This window comes from Rhineura floridana, chromosome 8 (assembly GCF_030035675.1).
Source record: "Rhineura floridana isolate rRhiFlo1 chromosome 8, rRhiFlo1.hap2, whole genome shotgun sequence".
Lineage (NCBI taxonomy): Eukaryota > Metazoa > Chordata > Lepidosauria > Squamata > Rhineuridae > Rhineura > Rhineura floridana.
Genome location: NC_084487.1, coordinates 110,108,437 through 110,123,984, shown reverse-complemented (window position 1 = coordinate 110,123,984; position 15,548 = coordinate 110,108,437). Strand labels below are relative to the sequence as shown.

Genomic DNA, 15,548 nt, shown 5'->3' with positions numbered 1-15,548 from the left:
GCCTGTTTCCAAGTCAGGATGCGTCACTGATATCCACTAGAAGGCAGGTATAGCCTAGGGATATCAGTTGTCAAATGTAGTATGGTGGAACCCACTCCACACAAAGAGGGTTAGGATGCCACTATCCACTATTTAAAGCAGAGTCTAGTGGATTTTTACCATTGAGACTGTTGAGATAATATCCAGGAGATTGCTGACCTTGCAAAGTTGCTGTAACATCTGAGCACTTCAAAACTTGTTTTCTACTGCAAACCAGATGGAGAGGGTAAAGGCAATGACAGACTATACCACCAGAGATCAGATTGGTGATATGTCTTTGCTTTTCTGACATATCCATGTTCATATTTCTGCTTGGGTATGGTGCTGTTCTTGTCCCTCATATTGTTCTGCTGATCAGGAAATAGAGAAGAAATGGAAATAGACTGCCTACAAGTCGATCCCGACTTATGGCGACCGTATGAATAGGGTTTTCATGGTAAGCAGTATTCAGAGGGGGGTTACCATTGCCTCCCTCTGAGGCTAGTCCTCCCCGGCTGGCTAGGGCCTGTTCAGCTTGCCACAGCTGCACAAGCCAGCCCCTTCCTTGTCTGCATCTGCCAGCTGGGGGACCACTGGGCTCCTTGGGACTATGCAGCTTGCCCTCAGCTGCACAGGTGGCAGGGCACGTAACCCCTGAGCCACTCACTGTGGGGTGATCTTTAGCTGGCCATTGACACCCAGGAGACACCAGCAGGGATTTGAACTCACAGACTCTGGACTCCCAGCCAGGCTCTCCTCCCCACTGTGCTATACCATAAACAATAGACTAAAAGCAACTTGCTACAGGATGGATTGTTGCTAATTTTCCCCCATTGCAGTTTGTCATAAAACTGAAGATTGGGTTGACAGAAGGTTCAATTTGTAAAACCTATGCAGTTTTAAGAAAGAATGAAATTAGAATAATCAACCATATGGGAGACTTACTGCAAAAATGTGGTATTAATACAAAGAAAGTATTAATTTTTACTTTGGCTAATATTTGCATAAAGATAATAGTGTTTGTGCTAAGTCATTTTTTGCATGGTATTTAACAGCTGATTCCAGGGAGTTATTGATAAATATGTTCTCTTGCTAGGTTCATAGTAGTTGTTAAAGCCATTAGTAAGGTTCCCTCAGTTATCTCTTAGCTGAAGCAACATCTTAACTTTGATTTGAAATTACTATATTTGGTATGGAGTTTTTTTTCCTTTTCAAATTTTTGTTTTAAAAAGGAACATCTTGCTTGCTTTTGAGAAGAAAATTTGAATCTTTTAATAGCAATTCAGCTAAGGAGAAACATATTTAAGTATTTAAGTTCTTTATTGGTTCTATGTGCCTGGCAGTTGCTCTTCAAAAGATGGACTCAATGCTTTCATCTGAAGCTGCCTGGATATCACAGTATAAAGATATCACAGATGTAGATGAAATGAAAGTACCAGACTGCGCTGAAACCTTTATGACTCTGCTACTAGTTATCACAGGTAATTACAAAATTTCTGGCATTTGGCTTTGGTTCTTCAATAATTTGAGAACTTTAATACACTCAACAAGGAGATCAACATCATATCAATGGTTATGATGTCATCAAAGGAATAAGAGATGGAAATGGAAATTGGGTTTGTATTAGAACAAATAAATGAAGTTCCTGTTTGTTTTCCTTTGAACATCAATGAATAATTCAGAAGGTAGTGATTAGACCGTTTATATCCATAGGAGACTAATTGTCAGCATGGTACATTTGGCAATTATCGCTGGAGTAATTTACTTTTTTTTTTTTAATTCTCAGAAGCCTGGGATTTGAGTGTCTGACAAGCAGATATATCATGGTTTAAGTAACATGGAAACAGTATCAGCGAAAAAGTTAGTTGTTACAGCACAATCTTACACATATCTATTAAGAAGTAAGCTCCATTGAGTTCAGTGGGACTTACTCCCAGGTAAGTGTGTGTACGGTTGCAGCCTTAGGCCTATTGAAATAAATGGGAAAAGTTAGTAATAACTTTGAATTCCTTTAATTTCAACAGTACTAAAGTGTAATTCACTTCCTCTGGTTGCAACCTAATGTGTTTTACGTTGATATCCCTGTTTTATTAAGCTAGGGGTCAATGTCTGAGCTACACTGGTCTTCAACTACAGAGAAGGTTTTCGTGCAAATGTCATTGAGGGAATGAAAGCTTGTCTCTGTGTGTCTGCTGAAAAGTTCTCCACCTGTATTGTAGCCATTAAAAATGCTCCTTTTCTGGGACAGCAGAGAGGCTACAGTTGTCCCCTCTATATGTTAAATGGAATAGAGCTTTGGGGTCTTAGCCAATTATTATTTCATGAGTTGGAGAAGGTCAAAGCTCTTTTTTAAAGAAAGTTTTGGGCCTACCTGTTGGCACTCACTGCGCATGTTCGTGCAGAAGTGGGTTGGCCTTCTGTTCAGGCCAGAATACAGGTTTGACTCCTAAATTTTCATAACAGAATATTAACTGTGCCACCCTCTCTCCTGGTCTCCATAGCTTATGGCTCACCCTTAAATGCGCAAAAGTGAGTTGCTGTTTTCCATACCCTTGATAGAGAATTTGATAGTTAGGTGACTGAGATTCAGTCATTGTATAAAATACAGTTAAAGCTGTTTGTGTATGGCAGAGCTTCTTTAAGTGATACTGATACTATCCATTCTTTGAGATTTTCTAGGCTGTACCTATGCTTTAAAACAGATCATCAAAAAGCTAACTATTTGGAGGTAATTACTTTAGCTCCACGTAGAATCGCCTTTACCGAGTTAAGGTTTAATGTCATGCCTTTTTCTTTTTTCAATGGTCACTAAGAAACTTCCTGAGAACACTGGTTTTGTGTGTTTTGTAAAACAGCTATAGAGGATGTTGTTCTTATATTACTCAGATCCTTTATACAAAGATCCTCGTGAGAAATCTCTCTGACCTTAGTTGTAGGGTTTGTGTGCTTTTTGCTCTTGGACATGGAAAATTACATCTCGATGCATGTTTCCTTATTTGTGCTGGCAGCCAGGAAATTAAGAGCTAAATTTGTGTCTCAACATTGAATGATTTATGTTTGTAATGGCATATTGCTAAACAAATAAAAAAATTACAAACTATAAAAATGAGGCAAAAGTGTGAAATACCATAGTACAAAAGTATGAGCACATTATAAGCAATTTTTCTATAGACTATTCTCATTACTTCAATAGGACCAATTAAAATACAGCTGTGGGGAAATCTTGGATGATAGCTAATAAAAGATCCATTTGTTATATGCCTTCAAGTCGATTACGACTTCTGGTGACCCTCCAATAGATCTTGTTCAGATCTTGTAAGTTCAGGTCTGTGGCTTCCTTCATGGAATCAGTCTATCTCTTGTTTGGCCTTTCTCTTTTTCTACTCTCTTCTATTTTTCCCAGCATTATTGCCTTTTCTAGTGAATCAAGTCTTCTCATGATGTGTCCAAGGTATGATAATGTCAGTGTCATCATTTTAGCTTCTAGTGATAGTTCTGATTTAATTTGTCCTAACACCCAATTATTTTGTCTTTTTCACAGTCCATGGTATGTGCAAAGCTCTCCTCCAACACCACATTACAAATGAGCTGATTTTTCTCTTACCCACTTTTTTCATTGTCCAACTTTCACATCCATACATAGAGATCGGGAATACCATGGTCTGAATGAGCCTGACTTTAGTGTTCAGTGATACATCTTTGCATTTTGAGGACCTTTTCTAGTTCTCTCATAGCTGGCCTCCCCAGTCCTAGCTTTCTTTTCATTTCTTGACTATTGTCTCCATTTTGGTTAAGGACTGTGCCCAGGTATTGATAATTCTTGACAAGTTCAATGTCCTCATTGTCAACTGTAAAATTACATAAATCTTCTGTTGTCATTACTTTAGTCTTCTTGATGTTCCGCTGTAGTCCTGCTTTTGTGCTTTCCTCTTTAACTTTCATCAGCATTTGTTTCAAGTCATTATTAGTTTCTGCTAAGAGTATGGTACCGTCTGCATATCTTAAATTATTGATGTTTCTCCCTCCAATTTTCACACCTCCTTCATCTTGGTCCAATCCCGCTTTCTGTATGATATGTTCTGCGTACAGATTAAACAAATAGGGTAATAAAATACACCCGTGTCTCACACCCTTTCCGATGGGGAACCAATCGGTTTCTCCATATTCTGTCCTTACAGTAGCCTCTTGTCCAATCCAATCAGTTTTATTACGGCCAATGACCAGTATAAAAGTAGAACACATATCATAAAACAATTATTAAAATACAGGCATATTCAAATTAAGAGCTAATCAGGAATTAGTTTCCGGATCCAAATAAAATATTCATTATTCATTCGTTATTCATTATTATTTGTTACAGTGATAGACTGGGTATTATAAAAATACAAATCATAATATTAATATAGAATGACAAACATGTTAATTAAAATTTCTAAAACTTATCCCGACATAATTAAAAATAGACAAGAAAAGCCAGAAAAGACTCGCACCCTTTCCGATGGGGAACCAATCGGTTTCTCCATATTCTGTCCTTACAGTAGCCTCTTGTCCAGAGTATAGGTTGTGCATCCGGACAATCAGATGCTGTGGCACCCCCATTTCTTTTAAAGCATTCCATAGTTTTTCATGATCTACACAGTCAAAGACTTTGCTGTAGTCTATAAAGCACAGGGTGATTTTCTTCTGAAATTCCTTGGTCCGTTCCATTATCCAACATACGTTTGCGATATGATCTCTGGTGCCTCTTCCCTTTCTAAATCCAGCTTGGACATCTGGCATTTCTCACTCCATATATGGTAAGAGCCTTTGTTGTAGAATCTTGAGCATCACTTTACTTGCATAGGATATTAAGGCAATAGTTTGGTAATTACTGCATTCCCTGGGATCTCCTTTCTTTGGAACCGAGATGTATATTGAATGCTTCCAGTCTATGGGCCATTGTTTAGTTTTCCGTATTTGTTGACAATTTTTTGTCAAAATTTGGACAGATTCAGTCTCAGTAGCTTGGAGCAACTCTGTTGGTATGCCATCTGTTCCTGGTTGTTTGTTTCTTCCAAGTATTTTAAGAGCAGCTTTCACCTCACATTCTAAAATGTCTGGTTCTTCATCATATGGTTCCTCCTTGAATGAATCTGTCATCCTTGCATCTTTTTTATAGTTCTTCAGTGTATTGCTTCCATCTTCCTTTTATTTCATCTCTGTCAGTCGGTGTGTTCCCGTGTTGATTATTCAACCTCCCTACTGTTGGTTTAAATTTCCCCTTCATTTCTCTAATCTTTTGGAATAGGGCTCTTGTTCTACCCTTTTTGTTGTCCTCTTCTATTTCTATACAGTAACTGTTGTAATAGTTCTCTTTGTCCCTATGTACTAGTCACTGTATTGTTGCATTTAGGGTTCTGACTGTGTTTCTATCTCTTCTTGCTTTTGCTTTCCTTCTCTCTTTAACCATTTTAAGAGTTTTGTCATTCATTCACTGAGGTCTTTCTCTCTTTCTAACTAGAGGTATTGTCTTTTGGCATTCTTCCCTGATAATATCTCTGACTTCACTCCATAGTTCTTCTGGTTCTCTGTCAACTAAGTTTAAAGCTTGAAATCTGTTCCTTATTTGATCTTTATATTCTTCTGGGATGTTATTTAAATTGTATTTTGGCATTATGATTGCTTTGTTGTTCTTCGTTAGCTTTACTCTGATTTTCGATATTACCAGTTCATGATCTGTACCACAGGCTGCTCCTGGTCTTCGTGTTGCAAAAAGTATGGAACTTCTCCATCTTCTGCTACCAATTATGTAATCAATTTGATTCCTATATTGACCATTTGGTGATGTCCACCTGTACAGTCGTCTTTTCGGTTGCTCAAGGAATGTGTTTGCAAGAAACAAATTATTGGCTTCACAGAATTTGATAAGTCTTTCTCCTACTTCATTTCTATCTCCCAAGCCCCATGTTTCCACAATTCCTAGTTCTTCTCTGTTCCCTACTTTTGCATTCCAGTCCCCCATGATTATCAGCACATTGTGTTTTGATGTGTGATCAATTTCTTCCTGTACTTCTGTGTAAAATCTCTCCAATTCCTCTTCTTCTGTGTTTGCCATTGGAGCGTAGACTTGGATGATGGTTATGTTAACAGGTTTCCCGTTAAATCTCCTTGATATGTGCTCAGACCTTGTGTTATAGTTTTTGTTTTTGCTACACACTTCTCACTATTAAAGCAACCCCATTTCTTCTTAACTTCTCATTTCCTGCATAAAATATTTTGTAGTTGCCTGATTGAAAATGTCCCATTCCTGTCCATTTTAGTTCACTCATGCCAAGTCTTGTAATGTTGATGGGTTCCATTTCTTGCTTGACTATTTCTAACTTTCTCTGGTTCATGCTTCTCACATTCTGTGTTCCTATTGTGTGTATCGTACAACTCTGGACTCTCACATCTGTGCGCATCAGCCTCTGGGCTTCCTTTCAGCTTTGATCCAGTGGTGTTATTAGTCACAGCACCACTCGTACTTGTCCTTTGTTCTTCCCCAGTGGCTTGTTGAGTGCCTTCTGACCTGGGGGTTTCATCTTCCAGCACTATCTTGTGTTGCATTTTGGATACTCTGTTCATAGGGTTTTCGTGGCAAGAGGTATTCAGAGGTGGTTTACCATTGCCTTCCTCTGAGTTTGGATGCATCTTAGTCTGGTGTCTCAGCTTTGACCATCCTGCTTTGGGTGCCCCTGCTAAGAATCTAGCCTCTTGGTCTAGACACCTGACGACATTGCTCTCAGCTTCGTTGACACTCTCAAAGCTCCTCACCATGTTAAGGTGTGCATCCTAGAGGGGAATACAATAACTATTGTAATCGTTCTCTTTGTCCCTATGTACTAGTCGCTGTAGCGTTTAGGGTTCTAACCATGTTTCTATCTCCTTTTGCTTTCCTTCTCTCTTTAATCATTTTAAGAGTTTCTTCAGTCATCCATTGAGCCTTTAAAAAATCTAAAATAATTCAAATATTATTTGAATGAATTTGTGGAATTCTGTCCCTTTGAATATCTCTGCTATCTTTTTGGCACCTTTTGAAGACTTTCCTCTTTCAACAAGCCTGTTAAGTTGAGACCTATCCCAGTCTGCATCTGTGTCAGAATTGTTTAATATGTCTTTAAATAATGTTTTTAACCCTTTTTAAGGTTGTTTTTTTAAAATGTTTTTAATGCTGTTTTGTTTTAATGTATTTTAAGATCTGTTTTTATGACGTTTTAAAGTGTTTTAGTGCTTTGTTTCCCGCCCCGGGCTCCTGCTGGGAGGAAGGGCGGGATACAAATTGAATAAATAAATAAATAAACACCAAATCTCTTGTAATTTTCTGCACAGATAGGTATAAGCATCTTCCTACAGCTGCTAGAAAGCTACAGTTCCTAGAATTGCAAAAAGAGTTGGTGGATGACTTCAGAATACGGCTAACTCAAGTTATGAAGGAAGAGACAAGAGCACCTTTATCTTTCCGGTACTGTGCAATCCTAAATGCTGTTAACTACATAGCAACAGTGCTTGCAGATTGGGCTGACAATGTTGTAAGTACTTATTTTATATAACTACAATTGCCATATGTGATTATTAAAACTTAATTTTAAACTAATTTTGTTGCAAAACTACCCCTGCTTCTCTGCAGTATAGAATTGCTTTTCACTTGTAGAATTAAGTACATTTTCAAAATACATAAATCAAATTGCTGTAATTTTAGGGGACTACATAGCTGGGAAGTAAGTACATTTAAACAACCCTCAAATGTATTAAACTGTTGGGTGGCAGTATATACAGCAGGATCTTCATGTCTATGTAGTTCTTTTTGCAGCTTCAGCAGGCTGCGCTAGAAGTTTGCGCTGATAGCAATGCACTAAGTAAACTACAACTAGGCCAACTGGCTTCTATGGAAAGCTCTGTCTTTGATGATATGATTAACCTCCTTGAGCGACTAAAACATGACATGCTGACTCGTCAGGTAGACCATGTCTTCAGAGATGTCAAAGATGCTGCCAAGATGTACAAAAAGGAAAGGTAAAACTTGACTTAATAGTAAATTTTAATTCACATACAGTTTGGAAGACGGAAGTGAGGGGGGACAAGGGAATTAAAACAACATTATAGCTGTCTAGATGTTGTTGGACTCCCATCTACCATCATCCTTGACTCATTGGTCATCCTGATGGAAGCTGGAGTCCAACAACATCTGGAGGGCCACAGATTCCCCATCCCTGCAATAGAGAGAGACCTTCCTAATGCCAGAGGCAAAATGCAAAGTCAGTGCACTGGCAGTGACTCTTAAGGTATTTACTACTCAAGAGCTTTTAATTGGAATGCCAGGGATCAAAGCTGGGTTCTGCCGTTAAGCTCATCTATCAGGGTAATGGGTTAATTAAAAGTCACAAATTAAAACAAATCTCATGAAGTGTTGTTAAACTTCATAGTTAAATACCTAAACAAACTTCAAGTTGGGTGACATTAGATGTTTTGTAATGATGATTTTCTGTTTTTTAGGTGGCTCTCTTTGCCATCCCAGTCAGAACAGGCAGTAATGTCCTTGTCAACTACTGCCTGCCCACTGCTGCTGACCTTGAGAGACCAGCTGCTACAACTTGAGCAGCAGCTTTGTTATTCATTGTTCAAAATCTTTTGGCAAATGCTTGCAGAGAAGGTGGATTTATTCATCTATCAGGAAGTAAGTGTCTGTAGTGTGTGATTAGTGCTGTAATGATAAATATGCCAGTAATGCTAAATTTAACTTGCCTTTTATTTGTGCTGTGTACAGATAATACTGGCCAATCACTTTAATGAAGGAGGAGCAGCGCAGCTCCAGTTTGACATGACTAGGAATCTTTTCCCTTTATTTTCACATTACTGCAAACGGCCAGAGAATTATTTCAAACAGTAAGTAAGCGTGTCTCAAATTATAGTTTACTTCAGAAATTAAATATTGGAAAAAATGAGATAAGAAACTGCAAGGTATCTTTCCCATCTCCCTTTTTTTCTGAACACGTTTCTAAGACAGGGAAAACGTTAAACGTTAACAGTGCATGTAGTAATCTGTATCTGAAAGAGTTCTTTCACAACAATATAAAATCTATCACTTAATACTATTAGATTACCATTGGAGAAAAATTAGGGAACAACTTCAGCATGTAAAACATAAAAGCATAACATTATGGCTCCAGCCAAATTAACTGGAAGACAGTAGTTAAATATTGTTATTTAACTACTGTCTTCTAGTTAATTTGGCTAGAACCATAACTTCTGCAAGCATGGTGTTTTTTCCAGTTTTATACAAAGAGGTAAACTCACTATTTACTGGCTGAAATGTTTAGTGAAATATTTGTCATCTTTTTTCTCTGAACAACAGATCTTCATGCCATTTTAGCTTTTTAAAGTTCTGTGTTTTTTTTCTTCTTTTCTTCTGCAGCATAAAGGAAGCCTGTATTGTACTGAATTTAAATGTTGGCTCAGCCCTACTCTTGAAGGATGTGCTACAATCTGCCACTGAAAATAGAACTGAAACCATATTGATTTCAAATCAGCCCACAGCAGTGGCAGCATTAAATGAACTTGGAATTTACAAGTTAGCTCAACAAGATGTGGAGATTCTTCTTAATTTGAGAACAAATTGGCCTAACACTGGGAAATAAGGAAACAGAATGAAGAGAGACTAATCACTATTGCATTCTATAAAAAGCAAAGCCAAATTTCTCTGTGCTCTTACTTGTTTAGTAACATGCTTTTTTTTTTGAGTGAAGGTGAAATTAGCTGTATAGATGTCAGTTTCGAAGATACAATTTTATATTTGGTACAGTTCAGCAAGTATTAGAATTGAACAATATGTTCAACTAGAAGATATTCTTGTTTAATAAGACAATATTCTAACACATATGCTGTATAATAGGAACAAGCCCCTTACAGGAACAAATTCGATTCTTTTATTCTTTTAAGAGTTTGTGAAGGACAAATTTGATTCTTTAATTCTTTTAATAATTCATTTTTGAGCTACGTTGAGTTGCTCACCCTTGTTGGCTGTTGAACTATACAGAATGATCTACATTCAGATGGACTGTCTCTATGATCTTCCAAAGACTCACTTTACAAGGGCTCTGAGCTATTACATCAGAAATGTTTGCAGTGGTCTCCTATCAACACCAGGTGCTATGGTGGGAGCCAGTGTGGTCTGCAGCATTTTCTGTGGTTTTCAATAGTTCCCTATGTTTACTGAAGAACCTAAATATAAGACTGTGAGGCTGAAAAGTGCTTCACTGATGCAAGTGCTGGAGAAACACCCTACCCCGTTCCAATGGTAATAGCTGTGATAATTACAAATGTGTAAAATGAAACAACCTTACATTCCACCTGATAGACTAATAGATTTATTTTGGTAACTAGATTAAAACCTATCTTAATATAATCTAAAAATGATTTTGCACATTGTTTGCAATATAAAGGTAAGGTTTCTTGAGGCTGAGAAATAGCTTTTAATATAGCTGACACTCATCTAGTTACTGGTAGGTAGTGATAGATGATAAAGCAAAAACAGGTAGATATGTATAATTAAGCCTTCATTATAGAGAGAGTTAAGGGCAATAAGCAATGCAAGTCTCCCACTGTGAAATAAATGGAGCCAAACCTGCTTAATTATGGCTGCAATGGGCACAGCATTTGACAATGAAAGATTACTACAAAATATTTCAACCTTTGTCAAGAAAATATGAAATTCCACAACTGCAATAGTAGTGATGCAGTTTTTATTACACCTGAACAAGGCCACTATATCTATAGACATAAAAATGAAAATACTACTTTTTCAGAAGTAAAATATGAAGTCATATGAAGATTAAAATGCTGCCCACATTTCAGCAAATTTTTTCATCCTGTGGGAAAACAAAGAGCAACACTGAGTATATATAAATTGCAGAAACCTTTCACCATTAACAAAATATAGTATAAGGGGGAATAGTATGCCTTTATTAAATTGAACAAGCACATTTTGGGGGGTATATTTTGTTTACACAACATCTTTGCATGCTAATACATCTGTTCTGGACTGTGGCCATTGTATTTCGTTTAATGTTCTTCAAAGAATTTTTCTTTTGTCTTTGCTAATATCACTTATTTCAGCCACAGCTCATAGTTTCTCAGTATCTCTTCAGTTTACTTTAATCACTTTAAAATCCCGTAGATTTCAGTGGAAGAGATTTAAGCATTCACTCAACCCTCTTATTGAAATAAATGCAACTTAATGCTAACTGGCAGGTGCCCAAAGGCTATAGCAAAGGGAAGTCCTAATGTATTCCAATAATGATCTTGTAAACAGTTTGTGTGAACATTTGGAGGAATAATTGGATGTTCTGAATTTTTTGACGTACTATCCAGTGAGAAACAGTTAGGTTGACAGAGAACAGTTTTAGTTGACAGTGCAAGCACTATTTGACTAGACAGCTGAGTACAATAAGACTGAAGCTTTACAATGTCAAGATCTACATCCATTAGATTTTAAACATTTATGCCTTATTCAAACATTCGGAGGTAGAAAAGGAGCACCAGGTGAGGGGGAAGGATGGTACAGGTAAGGAAGCAATTCAGGTCTATATTGACCAATCTAGCCCAATGTGACATGAGCAACAGATAAATCTATAACTTCTCAACATTCCAGTTCAACTTACACATTTTCCTTGAAGACACTTGCTGTAATTATATCAGTATCTTTGTAAGCTTCATCCTGGATACTCAATCCCAAAGATTCAAGTGCTAAAATGGGAGAGGAAATGAAAGATCCTTATAAATTTGCTGCTGGAGTACACATAATTTAGTTTCGTATTTTCGATGAACCATGCTCCCATCTTGGATTCTCTCTCATCCTTGGTTCTTTTAGACATTACTGATGGGGGAGCAAATCTCAACATTACTGATGGGGGAACAAATAACACAAGAAGGACACGCATACATGCCTCCTCCCTAACACTGCAAAGAGAAAGTAATGTGATTTCGATTGCACTGTATTTATCTGAATAGGGGAATTCCACTTGTTATCCATCCACAGATTGAAGGATAAATGGGTTAGGCAGATGAGACATTCAACTATATATAGTACAGCATAACACACATGGAATAGTGGTTGGGCTAGGACCTGGGAGACCAGGGTTCGAATCTCCACACAGCCATGAAGTTCACTGGGTTACCTTGGGCCAATCACTGCCTCTCAGCCTAACTTGCCTCATGGGGATTAAATGAGGAGGGGGAGAACCATATTTGTACACCACCTTGAGCTCCTTGGAGAAAAGGTGGGTTATAAATAAATAATGTTTTCTCCATATAGCAAAGGGAGGGAAGTACAAATAGAACCCCCTCTTCTCATCCAAAATGCCAGAAAACAAGGCATGTTCTTTCAACATGTTACACCCATCAAAAGAGTATGTGTAGGGCGGGGGAGAAGGGAAAGAGAGCTGAGAGAGAAGTGGTACAGTACCCGCAGGCAATTACCTTTGCTGGGTTTTCAAGAACTAGAGCAACATTCCCATGCATTCCTTGTCTCCCTTTATCAGCACTGGGAACAACTAACGGTTTTTAGAAATTACATGATACAGATCAAATGGGGTTTTTGGTTTTGTTTTACTCACTGTATTTCCGTGAAGACTAGGCTGAGAATAATCAATTATTTGTATCATGCCCAAGTTTGCTGTTCCTGTCCTTTAAGACAACTGGCTATCTAAAAATGAGAAGTTCATGAAGGACCACCAACCTCCTTCATATTGCTTTAAGGTTATGTAACCTTGGCCTGCAACATCTAGCATCTCGAACATTGCATCCACATTTGATTCATCCATGAGATAGGGGTAGTCCACACGAGTAAGTTTTGAAAGTTTTATTTTTTCCAGTGTCTTTATTAAAAACTCTCTTGGTCTTTCTGTAAGATAAAAACATTGTCATACATTTTAAACTAAGCTCTATGACTAAATACAAGAGATGTACAAGAGAAAACCAAAGAAAGATGGTCTGTCATTTTCCCTTTATTTGTGCAATTTAGCTATTTGCTTACACCTTCAGAATTGATAGCATAACAACAGGCCTGGAGTGTGAAAGGATTTTTCTCCTAACAGCAAGGCTGTTATCCTCTATTCTGTATTTTATTATGTGTATAGTCATCAGCATTCTGTGTCAGGATACTAATCAAGTGTAGTCCAAAGTGAGGGAATGGTTCCAAATGCCTGTATGTACAAGCCATACATCTTCTCCAAATATAACCCACATATCCTGGTATGTACCTTTTCACACAACACACACACACGGGAAATTAAAGACAATCCATTCATCCTCCTCAAAAAGGCCAAACTCATGTAGCAAGAAGGAACTTACTATGATCAAGTATAATCATGGTTACTTAATAACATTGCTTATTTCAATTATTGTCTAGTTGAAAGACAAGTCATTATTATATTATTAGAATTTTTTACCCACCCTTCACCAAGAGATCCCAGGGTGGATTACAACAATTTTAAAACGCACAATTAAAACAATTAAAAACAACCTAAACAATATCACAAAATAGGGTGGGTCCTAAAAATATACATCTCAGATTTTGAAGGCCAGGGTAAAGAGGTGCATCTTCAGTATTTGCCAAAAGTTGTACAATGAAGTTGCCCCTCGGTGGGGAGGGAGTTCCACAACTTAGAGGCTGCCACAGAGAATGCCCTCTCCTGGGCCACCCTCTCAAGCTTTCAAGGGTGGCAGAATGACCAAAATGGCCCCCTCTGCTGATCTCAATACCCGAGAGGGTCTGTAGGGAAGGAGGCAGTCTTTCAGCTATTTGGGAACTAAGTCGTTTAGGGCTTTAAACACTAATGTGAGCATCTTGAACTGGTCCTGGAAATGAATATGATTGCTATAGCTCCTTATACACTACGAGAATGGGAAATAGCAACACTGCAAATAATGGCTTACCATGAAAGAGCAATGTTTCACGCTGACAAATCATGATCAGCAAACCCTTGATTTCATGATCAAGGTTTGGGTTGTGAGAAACAACACAAACATGGTTCCTTATTTGGACCAGGACATATGCACAAGCCAAGCATCATGGTTTGTTGCTTCCACTCATGCCAGGAGAGGAGCAAAGCAAGAGCAATTGGGCGATGTACACTAGCAAGCTGCATGTTCATTGTAAGCTATTAGCCGCAGATTCCAAAACCCACAAAGTTCCACTTTTGAAATAGGGTTTACCTATTTCCTCCTATAGCACCCAATGCTCCTCCCAGATGCTCCAAAGGCCAGGGATTCTGGAAAGATGTTCAATGAGGCATAGGGGTTGGGGGGGAATGGAAATCAGATGTCCACACCCTCTACTCACTTGCACTAGGATCCCAAGACATTATTTCTCCAAAGTAAAGGTTCCTTTTTGTTGTTTGTTATGCCTCCAGGACACTAGCATGTATGTTTATTCAGACGTGTCACTGTGTCCAGTAATGTTAATGCCCTAGTAAGGGTGTTTAGGATTGTAGTCTGAGGCGGCAATCTTATGCCCACTGACTGGCCTGGGAGTAAGCCAATTTGAACTTTCAGTAGACAAAAGTATAGTATTGCATTGTTAACCATTGCTCTTCGGGGTCTACAAAAAGCCTTCCTTCCTTCCTCTGAAAATGCTAGTTGAAGTTTCTCCCGTTACTCAATTTTGTCTTCACTGAAAATACGCATGAACTCCCTCCATTGGTTCTAGCTATTATGGAGAAAGCTCCCCAAACACTATCAGTCCATACAAATTGTGAGTGGGTGGCAACCCAATCCACCCATCACGACCCTGGGCTCCTGCTGGGAGGGGCGGGATATAAATCAAATAAATAAATAAAATATTAATTCCACACACAATTCGCCTCTGCCCTTTCACCCTCGCTGCTAAATCCTATCCTACCTAACAGTGATGCTAGAGTAGAGACCTGAATCGACAACTCCCACAGACGACCATTTTATCACGCATTCGCACCTGTGGTAAAAGCTTCCATGTGGTTTGGTTAGGTGCATGGTCTCGGCGTAGTCTTACCTGGGCGGTGGTAGAGCAGCAACGCGCTCAAATTGTGTAAAAGGTCTGGGATTTTGTGCTGCGCCAAGTACTCGCGGCCCTCCGTTTCGCGGTCCATCGCCGTTGCTAGGAGACCGAAGGAAACGCTCGCAGGCCACGTCCCTTGTGAAGGGGGCGTCATGTGACGAAGGGATTTGGCGGCGGGGGTGGCGACGGCTGACCAATGAGCATGTCCTCCTAGACCTAGTCGCGCGATTACAGGTTTCCCTCTGTGTGCCCGGTGGCGCCTCACCCGCTGTCCTGGGGTTTGAAGACATACCTGTTCTGGGGTGGAAGTAGCTAGAAAGAGAGAGAGAAAAAGTTGAGAGTTAAACCTCTCCTGAAGTGGTGGCTCTCGCTCTTTGTGTGAGGGAGCTCTTCATAGTACAGAGAACATAACTACCTTGAACCTTCCTGGAAGAGAAAAGTAATTTGAGCAGAAGGGCCGGCTCAAGTTACTGCCCCAAGC

The 15,548-nt window shown here is 38.8% G+C and overlaps 2 protein-coding genes across 5 annotated transcripts in view; one reads left to right on the top strand and one right to left on the bottom strand.

Annotated features, from left to right (window-relative positions):
- The window catches only part of RINT1 (RAD50 interactor 1), a 23,721-nt gene extending 12,643 nt beyond the window's left edge, over nucleotides 1–11,078 (top strand). For 3 of the 4 annotated variants that reach the window (XM_061640409.1, XM_061640408.1, XM_061640410.1), the window contains exons 11-16: nucleotides 1,362–1,499; nucleotides 7,366–7,565; nucleotides 7,835–8,049; nucleotides 8,530–8,710; nucleotides 8,801–8,919; nucleotides 9,449–11,078. In XM_061640409.1, the coding sequence (XP_061496393.1) occupies nucleotides 1,362–1,499; nucleotides 7,366–7,565; nucleotides 7,835–8,049; nucleotides 8,530–8,710; nucleotides 8,801–8,919; nucleotides 9,449–9,671 (1,076 nt within the window). In that variant the 3' untranslated portion in view covers nucleotides 9,672–11,078. The remainder of the gene's footprint in view (nucleotides 1–1,361; nucleotides 1,500–7,365; nucleotides 7,566–7,834; nucleotides 8,050–8,529; nucleotides 8,711–8,800; nucleotides 8,920–9,448) is intronic. The other variant, XM_061640411.1, reaches the window with a different exon arrangement.
- Nucleotides 8,765–15,548, bottom strand: EFCAB10 (EF-hand calcium binding domain 10). The gene is made up of 5 exons (XM_061640412.1): nucleotides 15,483–15,548; nucleotides 15,062–15,379; nucleotides 12,770–12,934; nucleotides 11,694–11,778; nucleotides 8,765–10,901 (listed from the first exon to the last, which is right to left on the bottom strand). The coding sequence occupies exons 2-5, from the start codon at nucleotides 15,219–15,221 to the stop codon at nucleotides 10,865–10,867; spliced, it is 447 nt and encodes a 148-aa protein (XP_061496396.1). The 5' UTR covers nucleotides 15,222–15,379; nucleotides 15,483–15,548; the 3' UTR covers nucleotides 8,765–10,864.

Bases quoted from the DNA above. Each gene is read 5' to 3' on its own strand.
- EFCAB10 (XM_061640412.1), bottom strand. From the start codon at position 15,221: ATGACGCCCCCTTCACAAGGGACGTGGCCTGCGAGCGTTTCCTTCGGT. The intron at 11,779-12,769 runs GTTGGTGGTCCT...CTCCCATTTTAG, and splicing joins CTTAAAGCAATATGAAGGAG to CACTTGAATCTTTGGGATTG. The intron at 10,902-11,693 runs GTAAGTTGAACT...GTTTTCCCACAG, and splicing joins AGTGTCTTCAAGGAAAATGT to GATGAAAAAATTTGCTGAAA.